The 18,994-nt window shown below is 36.4% G+C and overlaps 1 protein-coding gene across 7 annotated transcripts in view; it reads left to right on the top strand.

Annotated features, from left to right (window-relative positions):
* The window catches only part of LOC139942567 (epidermal growth factor receptor kinase substrate 8-like), a 62,315-nt gene extending 52,460 nt beyond the window's left edge, over nucleotides 1–9,855 (top strand). For 5 of the 7 annotated variants that reach the window (XM_071939415.1, XM_071939410.1, XM_071939411.1 and 2 more), the window contains 4 exons: nucleotides 2,029–2,221; nucleotides 2,787–2,919; nucleotides 4,120–4,288; nucleotides 6,832–9,855. In XM_071939415.1, the coding sequence (XP_071795516.1) occupies nucleotides 2,029–2,221; nucleotides 2,787–2,919; nucleotides 4,120–4,288; nucleotides 6,832–6,851 (515 nt within the window). In that variant the 3' untranslated portion in view covers nucleotides 6,852–9,855. The remainder of the gene's footprint in view (nucleotides 1–2,028; nucleotides 2,222–2,786; nucleotides 2,920–4,119; nucleotides 4,289–6,831) is intronic. The other 2 variants (XM_071939416.1, XM_071939417.1) reach the window with 2 other exon arrangements.
* Nucleotides 9,856–18,994: the final 9,139 nt, after the last annotated feature.

The following is an 18,994-nucleotide window of genomic DNA, read 5'->3' as shown; positions in this document are numbered from 1 at the left end:
CTAGTGATATAATTTCATAACTAATAATTTAACTGGGGTTATTTATATCTGTATTGTTGTTGTTGTTGTTTTGGGGTTTTTTTTCCCCAACTTTTTTATGATACCTGACAACTGTTCCTATATTCCCGGAACTGTCTTGATGTCCAAGGTTTAAAAAAATAGCGGGGGTCGATTTCACAAAGTTAGTCCTAACTTAGGACTAGGCCTAGGAGATATTAACAATTTAAGGCTAGCCCTAAGTTAGGACAGGTAACTCATTGAGATAACACTAGTCTCAACTCTTTGTGAAATCCACTCCTGAACAGCTTAATCCTGGACCCTGGCATTGAACAATAATCTCGCTCCACTATGTATCCCTCTCACCAGCTTGGCAGGTATGCTTTCTTAAAGGATATGGGTACTTCTCGTAGGACACAAAACACAATGTCAACAGATTCACAATAAACTCACACAGTTTGAAAATGATGATGGTAGAAAGCTTCCCTTAAAATATTACTTGCTGAGGTGCTGTAGTATTCAAGAAAAAAGTAAAACAAATCACAAACAATAATTTTTTGCTCTAAAGACGAAAATTATTTTAGCTTGTAAATCATATCTTCGTGACATGTTTTGACTCATTTCTCAAAAACTACAGCACCTCAAGTAGTCGTATTTTGAGGTAAGCTTTCTACTATCATTATCTTCAAACGGTCTAAAGTTTAAGGTAAATCTGTGGACAATTTTGTTTTGTGTTACAAAAAGTACTCCAATCCTCTAATGCAGTGATGCAAATGTAACTTCGCCTCTTGGAATGGTATCCCACTATGATGCTTAATACATGTATTGCCTTGGTCTCCGGACACTAACAAATTTAATGCTTTTTTCTCTCCTTCCCCAACCATGCTGCGACTTCTCTCCAATCCAATTACCCCATCCAACCCCACCCCCAAACATATTCATTACAAATCTCCCTCCATCCCCTCTTCATTTTTCATCTTGTCCCTCAATACTCTCCTGTGTTGCTAATTCTCCTCCATTTCTCACCTTTTTTGCATCTTGACAATCTTTAAATTCTTCCGCCACATCCTCTCTTTAACCATCGTGTGGATTTTCCCTCTTTGCTTTGACTATACACATCCTCTTAATATTCTTTACATTTTTCTGCCACATCCTTTCTTTCCTACGTTCCAAATTTTTCTCTGTTTTCTTTCCGTACATTATATCCATCTCATCACGTCCTCTTCATATTCTTTCGTCTTTCCATCTTTTTAATCTTCAATCTTCCACAATCCCATTTACTCTTCTAAATATCATCTTACTTCTTGCATCTCAAACTGTTCCTATCATCACATCCCACCTCCAAAAAATACCCCCAACTTGCCTCAACTTTTCATTGCATCCACGCCATCCAAATTGCCTCACTTGCACAATTTACCTCTACCGCACCAAACCCTCACACCATCAAACTCTAACACCCCACAACTCAAAACTCACATTTTCAAACCCCAAACCCTCAAACCCTTAAACTTTCAAACCCTCACATCCCATAATCTAACAACCTCGCAAACCTATAACCTCACAACCCTTTACAATCCCACAATACCACATCCTCCAAACACCACACCTCCAAATCCCACACACTCCTCAAACCACACAACCCCACAATTCTACAACCTCAATTGTCTCAAACCCCAAACCCTCATACCCCAAACCCTTAAAACTCACACCCCACACCCTACCAAATCTCACAACCTCACACCCCATTCCCTCAAAACCACACAACCAATACCCTCCAACCCCATACACTCAAAACTACCAAACCACACAACCACAAACCCCATATCCTCACAACCCAATACCCTCTAACCTCCTACATCCCCACAATCCCACAACCCCAAACCCTCATATCCAAACCCTTAAAAATTAAAACTCTTGCACCTCACAAAACCTCACAACCTCTTAACCTCACAACCCTATACTCCCAAACCCCAACACCGCACATCCCTCACCCTCAAACCTCAAACCCTCACACCCCATCGGACCAAACAGTTGAAGATTTAATCCCACAACGTGCAGAGAGAACACATCTTGACCTTCATGAGGAACTCATGAAGAGGGTCAACCAGGGACCTCCAAGGAATTACAACATCAGACGCACCAGCAACACTAACGTCAAAATTAACTACCTGTCATCAGCCGACGATGTCACTAAGTGGCTACAGAGTAAAGGATTCAGCAAACTGTAAGTTTCACATATCGTTGGCTCAGTTCTATATTAACTACTGTAGCAGTTTCATACCCGTTACAATCAAAACCAAAATAAATCAAAATTAAAATTAAAACAAATCAAGATCAGAAAATAAATATTTTACTTTGAAAATTAATGGGTTTTTTGGGGCCAAACAAATACTCTGAAGACCACTCTCACTGTGAAAATCGTCTTCTTAAAAATGGAGTGAACATCGACTTTTCTCCTTGAAAAAGTCTGAGCTTGGATATCATTCCATGAATCGCAGTGAAATTCACGGAGGCTGCAGTTAATGGTCTGGAAAACCTTTTTCAAGATGGTTTAATGGAATTACAGTTCCTTTACAGAATGGTGAAAGACAGATAGGTCCTTGAATTTCAGCCAAATCCAGCACTTCACTGAGAGTTTTTGCAATGCGACATAGTGCTTTCCCCAACAAAAACCATTTGAATGATATGGTCAGTCATTAGTTTCTCAGCTGTGGGTAAGGATGATTAGCTTCCCTAAGAACATTATTATTTTTTCTAAATATTTGTTCGCTTTTCTTTATGTTCACCAGGACTGTAGATAGTTTGGGTGTCCTAACCGGTGCCCAGCTGTTCAGCTTGACCAAGGAAGAGCTACGCCAGGTCTGCTTCGACGATGCCAACCGCGTCTACAGCCAACTGATGGTACAGAAAGCAACTCTAGAGGTCAGTTACTTTTAATTTTCTAGGCTGTTCCGACTGGTTCTGACTGGTTCTGTCTGGTCCAGACTGGATTTCATTTTGTCTATGTGGAGGGTTTTTCTGTTCTAACCAGTTCTAACAACTTGTCTTGTTTTTTTTTTAGTTCTCAGAAATTGCTTAAAATAAAATTAAAATAAAAAAAAAATCCAAATGGGGAGACGAGAATACCAGCTGGTTTTGACCTGTTCAAACCTGTTCCATTCAGTACAAGTTACTGCTTGTTCTGGTTCTATCCAGTTCCCACTAGTCTTTGTTGTTCTTATACTGGATAAATAACATGCACTATACACTTATCATTTTCCTCACCTTTGAACCACTCAAGTGACTTCATACATCAACATGTAACAAAATCATGCAGAAGTTATTAGGATTTGAAACTTCTTTTCATGGTGGAGATGCAATCAAGTAAGGTTTGCAATAACTCAAAAATACTTCTCAATAACGTGTTCATTTGAAGTACACCTGTGGCTATTCATTGAATTATCAACTCTCTCCTAGCTACTGATTGCATGCACACGCTCTCCACAGATATGATACAAAGGAAGGCTACATGCATTTAGTATCTGACTGAGAGTTCATAATTCCATGTACAGCCACATGCCAGTGTTAATCACGACGGCACGGCCTGGGAATGTCGTGGCCGAGCGGTTAAGAGCACCGAATCCAAACTCTGGTGTTTCTGATCAGCAGAGTGTGGGTTCGAATCCCCAGCACAACCATTGCTTCGCCCTTCGGATGGGACGTAAAGCCGTTGGTCCCATGTGCTGTGTAAACGCATGTAAAAGAACCCAGTGCACTTATCGAAAAGAGAAGGGGTCTGCCCCGGTGTTCCTGGCTGGATTGGCAGCATATAGCGCCAAAGCACCTTGTAAACCATTACATGGTGCTTAAGGATTAGGTCTTATATCTCAAAATTCACCCACTCCTTGCAGTAATAATACCATGGCGCTTTGTATCCTTTGGCAAAAGGCGCGTTATAAATACGGTTATTATTTATTAAATATTTTTTACATACGTGCGCTATATAAGACTTCCATATTATTATTATTAGATGAGGGCAGAATTCACAGCTTGCATCCGTAGCTATCAGGCGATAGGCTTGGCTTCTTATCTGATGAAGCGCTGTATAAGAACGTAGTATTATTTATTATTTATCGTTTTTAGGAATCCACAACCTCCTCATCTGAGCTCAAGGCAATCATGGATCGACGGAAAGTCCGCTCAGACTCAGACAATTCCAACGATCAGGATGCCCAAGCCTTCAACTCGCCCCCGCCAGATTTTACTCCGGCCACCCCGCCAGGGTTGGACGGCTCCTCTCCTGGTTACGGAGGTAGCTAAATATCTCTCCCAAAACACAAAAATTAAAAAATCACGGATAGCCATAGTTTGTAGAAATGTTACACAAATGTTATTTAATATTTGTGAAACATTTCTACTATAGTACGCTGTAAGATTCTTCAACTCTTAAGTGCTACCTGTACATGCCAATCTGTAGGTTACGTGACCTCCAGTCAAACAGTTTGTAAATATACTATGTTCGTGTTGCTCAACAGTAAACAATCTTTATGGATTTGATGTGATTTTGTACCTATATTAATCCACCATTTAACGCATTTTAACCCATTGTTAATCCACTTTAACCCATGGTTAAGACACATTTGTTAACCTTACTTTTCATATGGTTGTGTATGGTTAAACATCATTACAGAGCGAAATATTGTGTGTGCATTCACCACTTAACATCATATTGCAGGCTGGCATAGTGTATCTATCTTTCAAAATCCATGGATGATATTGATCAGTCAAAGAGTGAGAGGGTTGAGTATGCACTGTGTAGATTCAATCACCACTTTATCATTCAAAATCAGTGGATGATATTAAACGGTCAAAGAGTGAGAGGGTTGACTGTATACTCTGAATGCATTCACCACTCTACATCATATTGCAGTCTGGCATACACATAGTGTATCTGTCATTCAAAATCAGTGGATGATATTAAACGGTCAAAGAGTGGGAGGGTTGACTATACTCTGTATGCATTCACCACTTTATATCATATTGCAGTCTGGCATACATGTAGTGCATTTATCATCCATAATCAGGGGAAGATATTAAACGGTCAAAAGGTGGGAGGGTTGACTGTGAACTGTGTACATGTACATGTAGATGCGTTCACCACTTTATATCATATTGCAAGCTGATATAGTGCATCTTTCAACATGGTTGATGATATTGAATGGTCAAAGAGTTGGAGGGTTGACTTTTTTTACTGTCTATCGCATTCACCATACTGTATGATATAATATTTCATGCTGGAATCTATCATTCAAAAGTCGTGTGGGTCATATTAAGCAGTTGCACAGTAGGAGGGTTGATGTTATTTGATATTAAACTTGCCCTTTAGAGTTGTTTTCCTCTTAAAAGTAACCAAAACACGTACCTACCACATATTAAACCTCATATGAACACCTAGTTTACATGAAATAACCTCCTTGATATAATGCAAAGTATGACTATTTATGCAAATTGTATGCAACTGTTTTAGTTGTCAACCATGTAAGCTTCCCCCACTCCAACTGTATGAACTTACGGTTGAAATGTACTAATTTTGTCAAATCTGTTTTTTTATTCTGCACCTATTGCCATCTAGTCGTAAGTTTCATCCACCTTTCAATGACAGCATTCAGTCCCGCTAAATTTTCGGCAATTTTTTTCTGTGGTGACAGGCTTCTCTCTTGGAATGTTTTTTTCTTCATTTCTTTTTAGAATTAACTTAAAAATCTCTGCTTTAGATAATTTATCATACAAATTGCATGATGACATAGCGCTTACTCCCTACAAAACCATTCAAATGATATGGTCAGTCAGTAGCTAGTAGACAAAGGGTTGATCCATTTATTCATTATTAGTGTCTTTACAAATGTACAGTCATGTTTAGCTCACTTTTGTTTTCTTGCATGCCGGTAATCGGATAGTCATTTAATGCAGTAGATTTAAATGAAAGTGGGAGTGGCTTAATTACACCTTCATGGATATTCATTATTGCTTTGCTTTGCACGCTCAGTGTGAGACTTTTTTCAAGAATTCAGCCGTTTTTGTCTGTCTCCCAATAAGATCGTTGTTACCAAACTGAGTCGAGCCTCTTTTTCATACAATGAAAACACGAAGTGTGACAAACATGGCAGGAACCAATTTTATGGAGCTGAATAATAGCACAAAAATAGCAAAGCACAACAAAATTATGCTTAACAGAATAAGGTTACCAGCCAAAATACCACCTCAAGTGTACTTAATGTGGCTGGTATCCTACCTAATTTTGCTAACCAGAAATCGTTTAAGCAGTATTTTCTAAATTAAGGCCCTGGAGCCTGACAAAAGTCTAGTGCATTTGAGAGTTTCATATTCAACTTGTTGAAATCGTCTACAGGTCTATTTTTGACCATTTAAGAGGTGTGGGATTTGACCCAATTTCATTGAGCTGCTTAAGCAGAATAGTGCTGAATTAGTTGTCTGCTAAGCGAAAAAGAGGCAGGATTCCAGATGCAATTTGACATGTGACATGGTAGTTTGGTTGTTAACCTTGCTCTGGTAAGCAAAACTTTATTGTGCTTAGCTACTTTTTAGCAGCTCTGTGAAATTGGACCCAGGAAGAGGTTACCAGCCAACATACCATATCATGTGTGTCTTTTGTAACTGGTAACCTACTCATGGATTGCATATCCTTTAAAGTGTGACTTTAGCAGCTTTATTGTAAAGGACCTATCATGGAATGCTTTTTTTGTTTGTTTTTTTGCTGTGGTTATTTTTTGCCTTTGTTGGTTTTTGCGTGCTTTCCATTCCTCATACCTTCTATCCACCCTTCTATCATCACAGACTCTGCATTCTATTGGTAGACCCACGGTACCTCTAGATTCCTACCATGGGAGGCGACAGGTGGCTGATCTCTATTACTGATACCCTATACCTCAACTCTACCACGCTTTGAGCCTCGCATCAATTTACCTCCTACGTGGTGTAGCCTCATTTTGTAGCCTCATTCTTTAAGCGTCAGTTCAATGTACCTCTGATTGGTGTAGCTTCATTGTATAGCCGTATTGTATAGCCTCATTATGTAGCCTCAACAGACCCAGTTGGAAACAACAGGTCACTGATATCTATTACTGATACCCCATACCTTTGCCATGCTTTATGCTTCAGTATAATGTACCTCCTACTGGTTGTAGTCTCATTGTTTAGCCTCATTATGTAGCCTCAACAGACCCAATTGGAAACAACCTGTCACTTATATCTATTACTGATACCCCATACCTTTGCCATGCTTTAAGCTTCCGTATAATGTACCTCCTACTGGTTGTAGCCTCATTATGTAGCCTCAACAGACCCAATTGGAAACAACCTGTCACTTATATCTATTATTGATACCCCATACCTACTATGCTTTTAAGCCTCCGCTAAAGTCTCAGTTAAGCCTTACTGTGTGGCCTCGGCAAACCTCATTTGAATTCAGCAGCCTCACTATATGTTTTGCTTTCCACTTCCATGCATCCTGCTTCTATACTATGTTTTATTGCATGTAAATTGTCCTCATATATGGCGGGAAAGGTTTCTCAGTTTTTCCAAATATCCACGCCAAATTCTGTATTCAACAAAGGGAGCCTCTGTTTTCTGCATTCTGACTAAAATTTCACAAAAGCAATGGAATCTGGACGATTGATTCATCAATATGTCTAGCCAAACCCTGGAGTAATGGCCAGCAACATATTGCCATACGCTAGACAATGGCGACCAAGAACTTTGCAATTGTTTGCTTTGTACATTGTATACTTCAAAACCCCCCCCCCCCCCCCCCCCCCCGATTGCAAAGTGTTAGGGACACACTGTAATGAGAACCGCCTGTATGGAAAAAGAGATGATTGTAATATTCAAATATTTTTGAGATATTGATGATAAACAAAATGATAAAACAGATGTAAAAAATTATGTTTTTAATTTGGTGTACTAACAATGTGTGAATTTATATACAAGCAATGTGTAACCTGAACATGTATAATACATTTCAATCATTATTATGCATTTTTTGAAGGTGATTATTATTCATGATATGCACGACTGCTTATTAATATTCAGTTATTCCGATGTTTTTGTTGAGCAGAGAGAGAGAAAGAATTTATGTTTTGATATTTATAAATGAAATTATTTTAGATATCGGTGAAATAATCAGTGTTAAAGGGAAGACAGTTGTATAAATTTTTAAAGAGCAGATTATGTATATATTCAATTTAAGGGTCACAAGACCTCATTTATATTCATAAAAATCATAAATATTCATGTTTTAGCTTATTTTTATTCATGTATTCATATTATTAGTTGTTATTATTAATTTTTTGTTTATGTCATTTTGTTAATGGTGTAAATCTTGAATGATGCTATGAATGTTACGTTTTAAGCTTTTAATTTTGTTTCACTGCAAACCTGTATCGTGCACCTATGACAACCTATACAGTTTGAAAGCTTTTTTGTTGTAACTAGTGTATTTTTAAATTAGCTTCGCTTCGTATTCTTTTAGTTTAGACTCACTTCGTATTTTTTTAATCAACCAAAATATAATCAAATAATATTGAAATTGTATGTTTTTTAAAAAAGAACGAACCTGAAACGATTGAATATGCAGCTTTAAAAGACTACTCATTTGCATAAAGTGCCTAGTAATTTGAATATGTAAATATGTATAAGGTATGTTAAATTAAGGTGAAGGGTCATCAATAATGGATTGACTTGAGAAGAAGAGAATATTTGTTGTAAATTTGTTTTCCTTTAAACTAGGCTTAGGCTTATCTGGCTTAGGCAGAGTCTAAAGGCCCAGTCCCACTGCAGCCATGACGAGAACAATAACAATAACGACGCAAAGAGAACGCATTCCATTGGTTGAATGAGCTATGCGTATTCTGCGTTGAGCAATTCAACCAATAGAATGTGTTCTCTTTGCGTCGTGATCATTGTCGTTTTCGTTATCGCTGCAGTGTGACTCGGCCTTAAACCAAAACTAATGTTTCATTTGATGGGAATGTGCCTACCCAGCTTGCAGGATTCGTGGTACAAGTTTGTAATTTCAAGTGGTGCGAGGATATGTACTCCAATTATTATTTTTAATATACAAATTTTGAGAAACTGACAACGCGACAGGGAAATTTAAATTTCAAACTTGACTCGAAATAATTCATGGCATTTACTGCACTCTTTTGGTTTATAAATATACAAATATAAATATAAAAAATTGAAGAAAAACAAATCCACCAAATCTATGCAGATTTTCTCATTGCAAAAAGAAAACAGTTAACAAACAAACAAGTTTCAAAATGCACAATTAAAAAATTAATCAGTTTTACTTTCAAAATAAGTCTTTAAAAAGGGGAAGCATGTCAATTTAAAGTGGTGCTCCAAGATCAAACTCGGTTTGGGATCCATTGGGCCATGGAATCCCTCTATAGCACCCCCCCCCCCCCCCCTATCTCGCTCTGTAATCGTGACAGTCATTAGAGAGTCTTTAAAAATTTGTGAGGAAATTACCTGCAGAACTAGTCCTTGAAGGAAAAACTTAGCCATGGAATTTTTCTTTAAAAAAAGCAGGAGAATAAACAGTACTGACTTTCTTGTCAATGCATCAATATGCAAAGTAGTTGCTCTGTCGTCACATGACTATTTATGCTGTAGAGCTATTTGCATATATTAACCTTTGACCTCTCACTTATGTAAATTTTTCCAATAGGATCTGTATATTGTAATGAATCATATTTCTTTCTTTTTTCTATTTTAAATCATCAATAATTCAGCTGTGTTATATGTATTCGAATCCAATAATATTAAACATTCATAGAATTTATAATAAAACAAAACTTTTTGGCTGATTTTGTTGGTACTGCAAGGTTTGCCCTTGACCTGTTCGGATAGCCAGTGGGAACAGGGCCCAATTTCATAGAGCCGCTAAGCACAATAATTTGCTTAGCATGAATTGAAATTTCTTCCTGAATAAAAACAGGATTACCAACCAAAATTTCCGTATGTTGCATATTGCTCGTTACTGGTAGTTAGCTGTTGTTTGCTTATGCTGAAAATCACATGGAAAACTGGTTGGTAATCCTGTTTTTATCAAAAGAGAAATTTCATGCTAAGCAATTTTAGCAGCTCTATGAAATTGGGCCCATGTAGCTTGTTGCTGTGCTAGTCTGCCAACTTTGTTAGTGGTCCGTATATTGTTTGTGGCATGTCCTGGCCTAGTGGTTAACAGCACCAGACTCGAGCTCTTGTGTTTCTGATCAGCAGAGTGTGGGTTCGAGTCCCGATCGTGACACTTGTCTCTTTTAAGCAAGACACTGGGATGCTTTGGATGGAACGTTCTGCCGCTGGTCCTGTATCTTGTGTAACACACTCAGTCACCGTGGTCAAGTGGTTACACTGCAGGACTTGCAACTACAAGGTTGTGGGTTCGAATCCCCCGGCTAACCACTGATTTCACAATGACTAGAATAAATATTGTCATCTAGTTACTGAATCACAATTTCTTGATTTGTGTCATTCATAATTATGGATATTAAACCAATGTTTGTATGAGAGAGATTGGCTGTTGCCAGCTTGGTGTTTATATCCCCTTGTAGGAATTTGCCGAGTTCCCTTGATTGTCAGATCATCTAAACATAAACAAACCCAGTGCGCTTTTCGAAAGGAAAATAGGAGACTTTCGGGACGCTTGGTGGCAGCAGACTTACAGGTTAAAATCCTTTGATCTCGGTAATGCGCGCATGCTCAAAACTACATAAATAATGTGTGCGTTCGATAAGCTTCCTTGGGTCGACCCCGCAGTGCTCACTCGGGTGAGCCCCTGACAAGAGCTAATCGAACGATCACACTCGCCCTCTCGTGGTGACGGCATGCTTCTCAGGTCACCCCCAAGTGACCCACTCCATAAGCAGGGCACTGGGGGCTGACCCGGGTGAGCCCCGTCAAGCTATTCGAACGTACCGGGGCAGACCGGGGTCGACACAGGGAAGCTAAACGAACAGTTCAAAATCAGTCAAAAGAACAAGTTTAACCCCTTGCAGTTTTTTAAACAAAAACTCCTGGCTCTAAAAGGCCCATTCTTAAAAATTGGCCAAAAAATAAAACTGTCCCAAATCAGTCAAAAAAACAAGTTTAACCCCTTGCAGTTTTTTAAACAAAAACTCCTGGCTCTAAAAGGCCCATTCTTAAAAATTGGCCAAAAAATAAAACTGTCCCAAATCAGTCAAAAGAACAAGTTTAACCCCTTGCAGTTTTTTTAACAAAAAATCCTGGCTCAAAAAGGCTCATTCTTAAAAATTGGCCGAAAAAATTTAATTTTCCCAACTACGTCAAAAGAACAAGTTTAACCCCTTGCAGTTTTTTTAACAAAAAATCCTGGCTCAAAAAGGCCCATTCTTAAAAATTGGCCAAAAAATAAAATTGTCAAAAATCAGTCAAAAGAACAAGTTTAACCCCTTGCAGTTTTTTTAACAAAAAATCCTGGCTCAAAAAGGCCCATTCTTAAAAATTGGCCAAAAAATAAAATTGTCCCAAATCAGTCAAAAGAACAAGTTTAACCCCTTGCAGTTTTTTTAACAAAAAATCCTGGCTCAAAAAGGCTTATTCTTAAAAATTGGCCGAAAAAAATTAATTTTCCCAACTACGTCAAAAGAACAAGTTTAACCCCTTGCAGTTTTTTTAACAAAAAATCCTGGCTCAAAAAGGCCCATTCTTAAAAATTGGCCAAAAAATAAAATTGTCAAAAATCAGTCAAAAGAACAAGTTTAACCCCTTGCAGTTTTTTTAACAAAAACTCCTGGCTCAAAAAGGCCCATTTTCAAAAATTGGCCAAAAAATAAAATTGTCCCAAATCAGTCAAAAGAACAAGTTTAACCCCTTACAGTTTTTTAACGAGAAAATCCCGGCTCAAAAAGGCCCATTCTTAAAAATTGGCCGAAAAATAAAATGGTTCAAAATCAGTCAAAAGAACAAGTTTAACCCCTTGCAGAATTTACACGAAAAAATCCTGGCTCAATAAGGCCCATTCTTAAAAATTGACCGAAAAATAAAATGGGTCAAAAACAGTCAAAAGAACAAGTTTAACCCCTTGCAGTTTTCAAACAAAAAATCCTGGCTCAAAAAGGCCCATTCTTAAAAATTGGCCGAAAAATAAAATGGGTCAAAATCAGTCAAAAGAACAAGTTTAACCCCTTGCAGATTTTACACGAAAAAATCCTGTCTCAAAAAGGCCCATTCTTAAAAATTGACCGAAAAATAAAATGGTTAATTTCAGTCAAAAGAACAAGTTTAACCCCTTGCAGTTTTCAAACAAAAAAATCCTGGCTCAAAAAGGCCCATTCTTAAAAATTGGCTGAAAAATAAAATGGGTCAAACTCAGTCAAAAGAACAAGTTTAACCCCTTGCAGTTTATAGACTTAAAAATCCTGGCTCAAAAAGGCCCATTCTTAAAAATTGGCCGAAAAATAAAATGGGTCAATATCATTCAAAAGATCAAGTTTTACCCCTTGCAGTTTTCAAACAAAAAAATCCTGGCTCAAAAAGGCCCATTCTTAAAAATTGGCCGAAAAATAAAATGGTTCAAAATCAGTCAAAAGAACAAGTTTAACCCCTTGCAGTTTTTTAACGAAAAAATCCTGGCTCAAAAAGGCCTATTCTTAAAAATTGGCCGAAAAGTAAAATGGTTCAAAATCAGTCAAAAGAACAAGTTTAACCCCTTGTAGTTTTCAAACAAAAAAACCTGGCTCAAACAGGCCCATTTTTTAAAATTGGCCGAAAAAAATTAATTCTCCCAACTTTGTCAAAAGAACAAGTTTAACCCCTTGTAGTTTTTTTAACAAAAAATCCTGGCTCAAAATGGCCCAATCTTAAAAATTGGCCAAAAAATAAAATTGTCCCAAATCAGTCAAAAGAACAAGTTTAACCCCTTACAGTTTTTTAACGAGAAAATCCCGGCTCAAAAAGGCCCATTCTTAAAAATTGGCCGAAAAATAAAATGGTTCAAAATCAGTCAAAAGAACAAGTTTAACCCCTTGCAGTTTTTTAACGAGAAAATCCCGGCTCAAAAAGGCCCATTCTTAAAAATTGGCCGAAAAATAAAATGGGTCAAAATCATTCAAAAGATCAAGTTTTACCCCTTGCAGTTTTCAAACATAAAATCCTGGCTCAAAAAGGCCCATTCTTAAAAATTGGCCAAAAAGTAAAATGGTTCAAAATCAGTCAAAAGAACAAGTTTAACCCCTTGTAGTTTTCAAACAAAAAAACCTGGCTCAAACAGGCCCATTTTTTTAAAATTGGCCGAAAAAAATTAACTCTCCCAACTTTGTCAAAAGAACAAGTTTAACCCCTTGCAGTTTTTTTAACAAAAAATCCTGGCTCAAAATTGCCCCATCTTAAAAATTGGCAAAAAATAAAAGTTTAACCCCTTGCAGTTTTTTAACGAAAAAATCCTGGCTCAAAAAGGCCCATTCTTAAAAATTGGCCGAAAAATAAAATGGTTCAAAATCAGTCAAAAGAACAAGTTTAACCCCTTGCAGTTTTTTAACGAAAAAATCCTGGCTCAAAAAGGCCCATTCTTAAAAATTGGCCAAAAAGTAAAATGGTTCAAAATCAGTCAAAAGAACAAGTTTAACCCCTTGTAGTTTTCAAACAAAAAAACCTGGCTCAAACAGGCCCATTTTTTTAAAATTGGCCGAAAAAAATTAATTCTCCCAACTTTGTCAAAAGAACAAGTTTAACCCCTTGCAATTTTTTTAACAAAAAATCCTGGCTCAAAATTGCCCCATCTTAAAAATTGGCAAAAAATAAAAAGTTTAACCCCTTGCAGTTTTTTAACGAAAAAATCCTGGCTCAAAAAGGCCCATTCTTAAAAATTGGCCTAAAAATAAAATGGTTCAAAATCAGTCAAAAGAACAAGTTTAACCCCTTGCAGTTTTTTAACGAAAAAATCCTGGCTCAAAAAGGCATATTCTTAAAACTTGGCCGAAAAGTAAAATGGTTCAAAATCAGTCAAAAGAACAAGTTTAACCCCTTGTAGTTTTCAAACAAAAAAACCTGGCTCAAACAGGCCCATTTTTTAAAATTGGCCGAAAAAAAATAATTCTCCCAACTTTGTCAAAAGAACAAGTTTAACCCCTTGCAGTTTTTTTAACAAAAAATCCTGGCTCAAAAAGGCCCATTCTTAAAAATTGGCCAAAAAATAAAATTGTCCCAAATCAGTCAAAAGAACAAGTTTAACCCCTTACAGTTTTTTAACGAAAAAATCCTGGCTCAAAAAGGCATATTCTTAAAACTTGGCCGAAAAGTAAAATGGTTCAAAATCAGTCAAAAGAACAAGTTTAACCCCTTGTAGTTTTCAAACAAAAAAACCTGGCTCAAACAGGCCCATTTTTTAAAATTGGCCGAAAAAAAATAATTCTCCCAACTTTGTCAAAAGAACAAGTTTAACCCCTTGCAGTTTTTTTAACAAAAAATCCTGGCTCAAAAAGGCCCATTCTTAAAAATTGGCCGAAAAATAAAATGGTTCAAAATCAGTCAAAAGAACAAGTTTAACCCCTTGCAGATTTTACACGAAAAAATCCTGGCTCAAAAAGGCCCATTCTTAAAAATTGACCGAAAAATAAAATGGTTCAAAATCAGTCAAAAGAACAAGTTTAACCCCTTGCAGTTTTCAAACAAAAAATCCTGGCTCAAAAAGGCCCATTCTTAAAAATTGGCCGAAAAATAAAATGGGTCAAAATCAGTCAAAAGAACAAGTTTAACCCCTTGCAGTTTAAACTTAAAAATCCTGGCTCAAAAAGGCCCATTCTTAAAAATTGACCGAAAAATAAAATGGTTCATTTCAGTCAAAAGAACAAGTTTAACCCCTTGCAGTTTTCAAACAAAAAAATCCTGGCTCAAAAAGGCCCATTCTTAAAAATTGGCCGAAAAATAAAACGGTTCAAAATCAGTCAAAAGAACATGTTTAACCCCTTGCAGTTTTTTAACGAAAAAATCCTGGCTCAAAAAGGCCTATTCTTAAAAATTGGCCGAAAAGTAAAATGGGTCAAAATCAGTCAAAAGAACAAGTTTAACCCCTTGTAGTTTTCAAACAAAAAAACCTGGCTCAAACAGGCCCATTTTTTAAAATTGGCCGAAAAAAATTAATTCTCCCAACTTTGTCAAAAGAACAAGTTTAACCCCTTGTAGTTTTTTTAACAAAAAATCCTGGCTCAAAATGGCCCAATCTTAAAAATTGGCCAAAAAATAAAATTGTCCCAAATCAGTCAAAAGAACAAGTTTAACCCCTTACAGTTTTTTAACGAGAAAATCCCGGCTCAAAAAGGCCCATTCTTAAAAATTAGCCGAAAAATAAAATGGTTCAAAATCAGTCAAAAGAACAAGTTTAACCCCTTGCAGTTTTTTAACGAGAAAATCCCGGCTCAAAAAGGCCCATTCTTAAAAATTGGCCGAAAAATAAAATGGGTCAAAATCATTCAAAAGATCAAGTTTTACCCCTTGCAGTTTTCAAACAAAAAATCCTGGCTCAAAAAGGCCCATTCTTAAAAATTGGCCAAAAAGTAAAATGGTTCAAAATCAGTCAAAAGAACAAGTTTAACCCCTTGTAGTTTTCAAACAAAAAAACCTGGCTCAAACAGGCCCATTTTTTTAAAATTGGCCGAAAAAAATTAATTCTCCCAACTTTGTCAAAAGAACAAGTTTAACCCCTTGCAGTTTTTTTAACAAAAAATCCTGGCTCAAAATTGCCCCATCTTAAAAATTGGCAAAAAATAAAAAGTTTAACCCCTTGCAGTTTTTTAACGAAAAAATCCTGGCTCAAAAAGGCCCATTCTTAAAAATTGGCCTAAAAATAAAATGGTTCAAAATCAGTCAAAAGAACAAGTTTAACCCCTTGCAGTTTTTTAACGAAAAAATCCTGGCTCAAAAAGGCCCATTCTTAAAAATTGGCCAAAAAGTAAAATGGTTCAAAATCAGTCAAAAGAACAAGTTTAACCCCTTGTAGTTTTCAAACAAAAAAACCTGGCTCAAACAGGCCCATTTTTTTAAAATTGGCCGAAAAAAATTAATTCTCCCAACTTTGTCAAAAGAACAAGTTTAACCCCTTGCAGTTTTTTTAACAAAAAATCCTGGCTCAAAATGGCCCCATCTTAAAAATTGGCAAAAAATAAAAAGTTTAACCCCTTGCAGTTTTTTAACGAAAAAATCCTGGCTCAAAAAGGCCCATTCTTAAAAATTGGCCTAAAAATAAAATGGTTCAAAATCAGTCAAAAGAACAAGTTTAACCCCTTGCAGTTTTTTAACGAAAAAATCCTGGCTCAAAAAGGCATATTCTTAAAACTTGGCCGAAAAGTAAAATGGTTCAAAATCAGTCAAAAGAACAAGTTTAACCCCTTGTAGTTTTCAAACAAATAAACCTGGCTCAAACAGGCCCATTTTTTAAAATTGGCCGAAAAAAAATAATTCTCCCAACTTTGTCAAAAGAACAAGTTTAAACCCTTGCAGTTTTTTTAACAAAAAATCCTGGCTCAAAAAGGCCCATTCTTAAAAATTGGCCAAAAAATAAAATTGTCCCAAATCAGTCAAAAGAACAAGTTTAACCCCTTACAGTTTTTTAACGAGAAAATCCCGGCTCAAAAAGGCCCATTCTTAAAAATTGGCCGAAAAATAAAATGGTTCAAAATCAGTCAAAAGAACAAGTTTAACCCCTTGCAGATTTTACACGAAAAAATCCTGGCTCAAAAAGGCCCATTCTTAAAAATTGACCGAAAAATAAAATGGTTCAAAATCAGTCAAAAGAACAAGTTTAACCCCTTGCAGTTTTCAAACAAAAAATCCTGGCTCAAAAAGGCCCATTCTTAAAAATTGGCCGAAAAATAAAATGGGTCAAAATCAGTCAAAAGAACAAGTTTAACCCCTTGCAGTTTAAACTTAAAAATCCTGGCTCAAAAAGGCCCATTCTTAAAAATTGACCGAAAAATAAAATGGTTCATTTCAGTCAAAAGAACAAGTTTAACCCCTTGCAGTTTTTAAACAAAAAAATCTTGGCTCAAAATTGCCCATTATTAAAAATTGGCCGAAAAATAAAATGGGTCAAAATCAGTCAAAAGAACAAGTTTAACCCCTTGCACCTTTTTTACGAAAAAATCCTGGCTCAAAAAGGCCCATTCTTAAAAGTTGGCCGAAGAATATAATGGTTCAAAATCAGTCCATGGAACAAGTTTAACCCCTTGCCGTTTTTATCACTGAAAATCCTGTTTCAATTTAAAACAAAATGGCCGAAAAATAAAAGGATAAAAAATTTGCCGAAAAAAAAGTGTTCGAAATCAGTCAAAAGATCGAGTTTAACACCTTGCAGTTTTTATAACTGAAAAAAATCCTGGCTCAAAAAGCCCCTTTTTAAAAATTTGCCGAAAAATAAAAACGTTCAAAATCAGTCAAAAGATCAAGTTTATCCTCTTGCAGTTTTTTAAGACAAAAATCCTGGCTCAAAAAGGCCCATTTTTTAAAATTGGCCGAAAAATAAAAATTGTCTCAAAGCATTCTAAAATAAAAGTTTAACCCCCTGCAGTTTTTATAACCGAAAATCCTGGCAAAAAAAACATTTCTGGTTCAAAATCAGTCAAAGATTAAGGTTAACCCCTGGAAAAACCTGGCTCAAAAAGGACAATTTAAAAAAAAATGGCAGAAAAAAATAAAATTGTTAAAAATCAGTCAAAAGAACAAGTTGCAGTTTTTATAACTGAAAATCCTAAATAAAATAAAAACATTTTTACCTGGCCGAAAAATAAAAAGGTTCAAAATCATTCAAAAGATCAAGTCTAAAGCCATTATACACTTTCGGTAAACAGTATTGTCCAAGTCCCACACTTCGTGTATCACAACTTATATATAAAATAACAATCCTGTGGAAATTTAGGCTCAATCGGACATCGGAGTCGGGAGAAAATAACGGGAAAACCCACTCCTGTTTTCGCGCGTTTCGCCGTGTCATGACATGTGTTTATAACAAATCCGTAATTCTCGTTAACGAGAATTTATATTGTTTTACCGTTTTCTCAAAAAGTAAAGCATTTCATGGATTAATATTTCAAGAGAAGTCTTTCATCGTTACCTTCTGTAAACCCTGTAAATTATTTGTAAATCTGTGAACCTTTTTTTTTCTGTACCGAAAGGGTTCAATGGCTTTAACCCCTTGCAGCTTTTAAACAAAAACTTGCCGTTTTTAAAGACACTGGACACTATTGGTAATTGTCAAAGACCAGTCTTCTCACTTGGTGTATCTCAACATATGCATAAAATAACAAACCTGTGAAAATTTGAGCCCGATTGGTCATCGGATTTGCGAGATAACTATGAAAGAAAAAACACCCTTGTCACACGAAGTTGTGTGCTTTCAGATGCATTCAGATGCTTGATTTCGAGACCTCAAATTTTAAATCTGAGGTCTCGAAATCAAATTCGTGGAAAATTACTTCTTTCTCGAAAACTACGTCACTTCAGAGGGAGCTGTTTCTCACAATGTTTTATACTATCAACCTCTCCCCATTACTTGTTACCAAGTTAGGTTTTATGCTAATATGTATTTTGAGTAATTACCAGTAGTGTCCACTGCCTTTAAACAAAAAATTGCTGGCTCAAAAAATCCCATTTTCAAAGGAAAAATTTTCTTAAAAAAAGACAAACAAACAAACAAACAAACGCAAACAAAAGTCGTTTTGTCAACATTCACTATATTTAGCAACGAAGATAACATTGAACAACAGTCAGAAAAAAAAATTCCTTTCCTCTGTGAGTGAACGTTGAGGAAGGAATGTGTTAATACCACGCCTTCTTTTCAGGGCATTCAACCCATGCCCCTCGGGTCCTTACAACGCACTCGTCCCCCGTTCGCCCCCAATTTGCGTACGTTTGTTGTTCCACAAAATTCACTTGCTGCTTTTTACGCTTGTTTATTAAGTGAAAATATCGACCCTGGCATTATTCA

Source organism: Asterias amurensis, chromosome 10 (assembly GCF_032118995.1).
Source record: "Asterias amurensis chromosome 10, ASM3211899v1".
In the NCBI taxonomy this organism is placed as follows: domain Eukaryota; kingdom Metazoa; phylum Echinodermata; class Asteroidea; order Forcipulatida; family Asteriidae; genus Asterias; species Asterias amurensis.
Note: the sequence above shows the minus strand (reverse complement) of the source record. Positions and strands in the feature narration are given on the sequence as shown.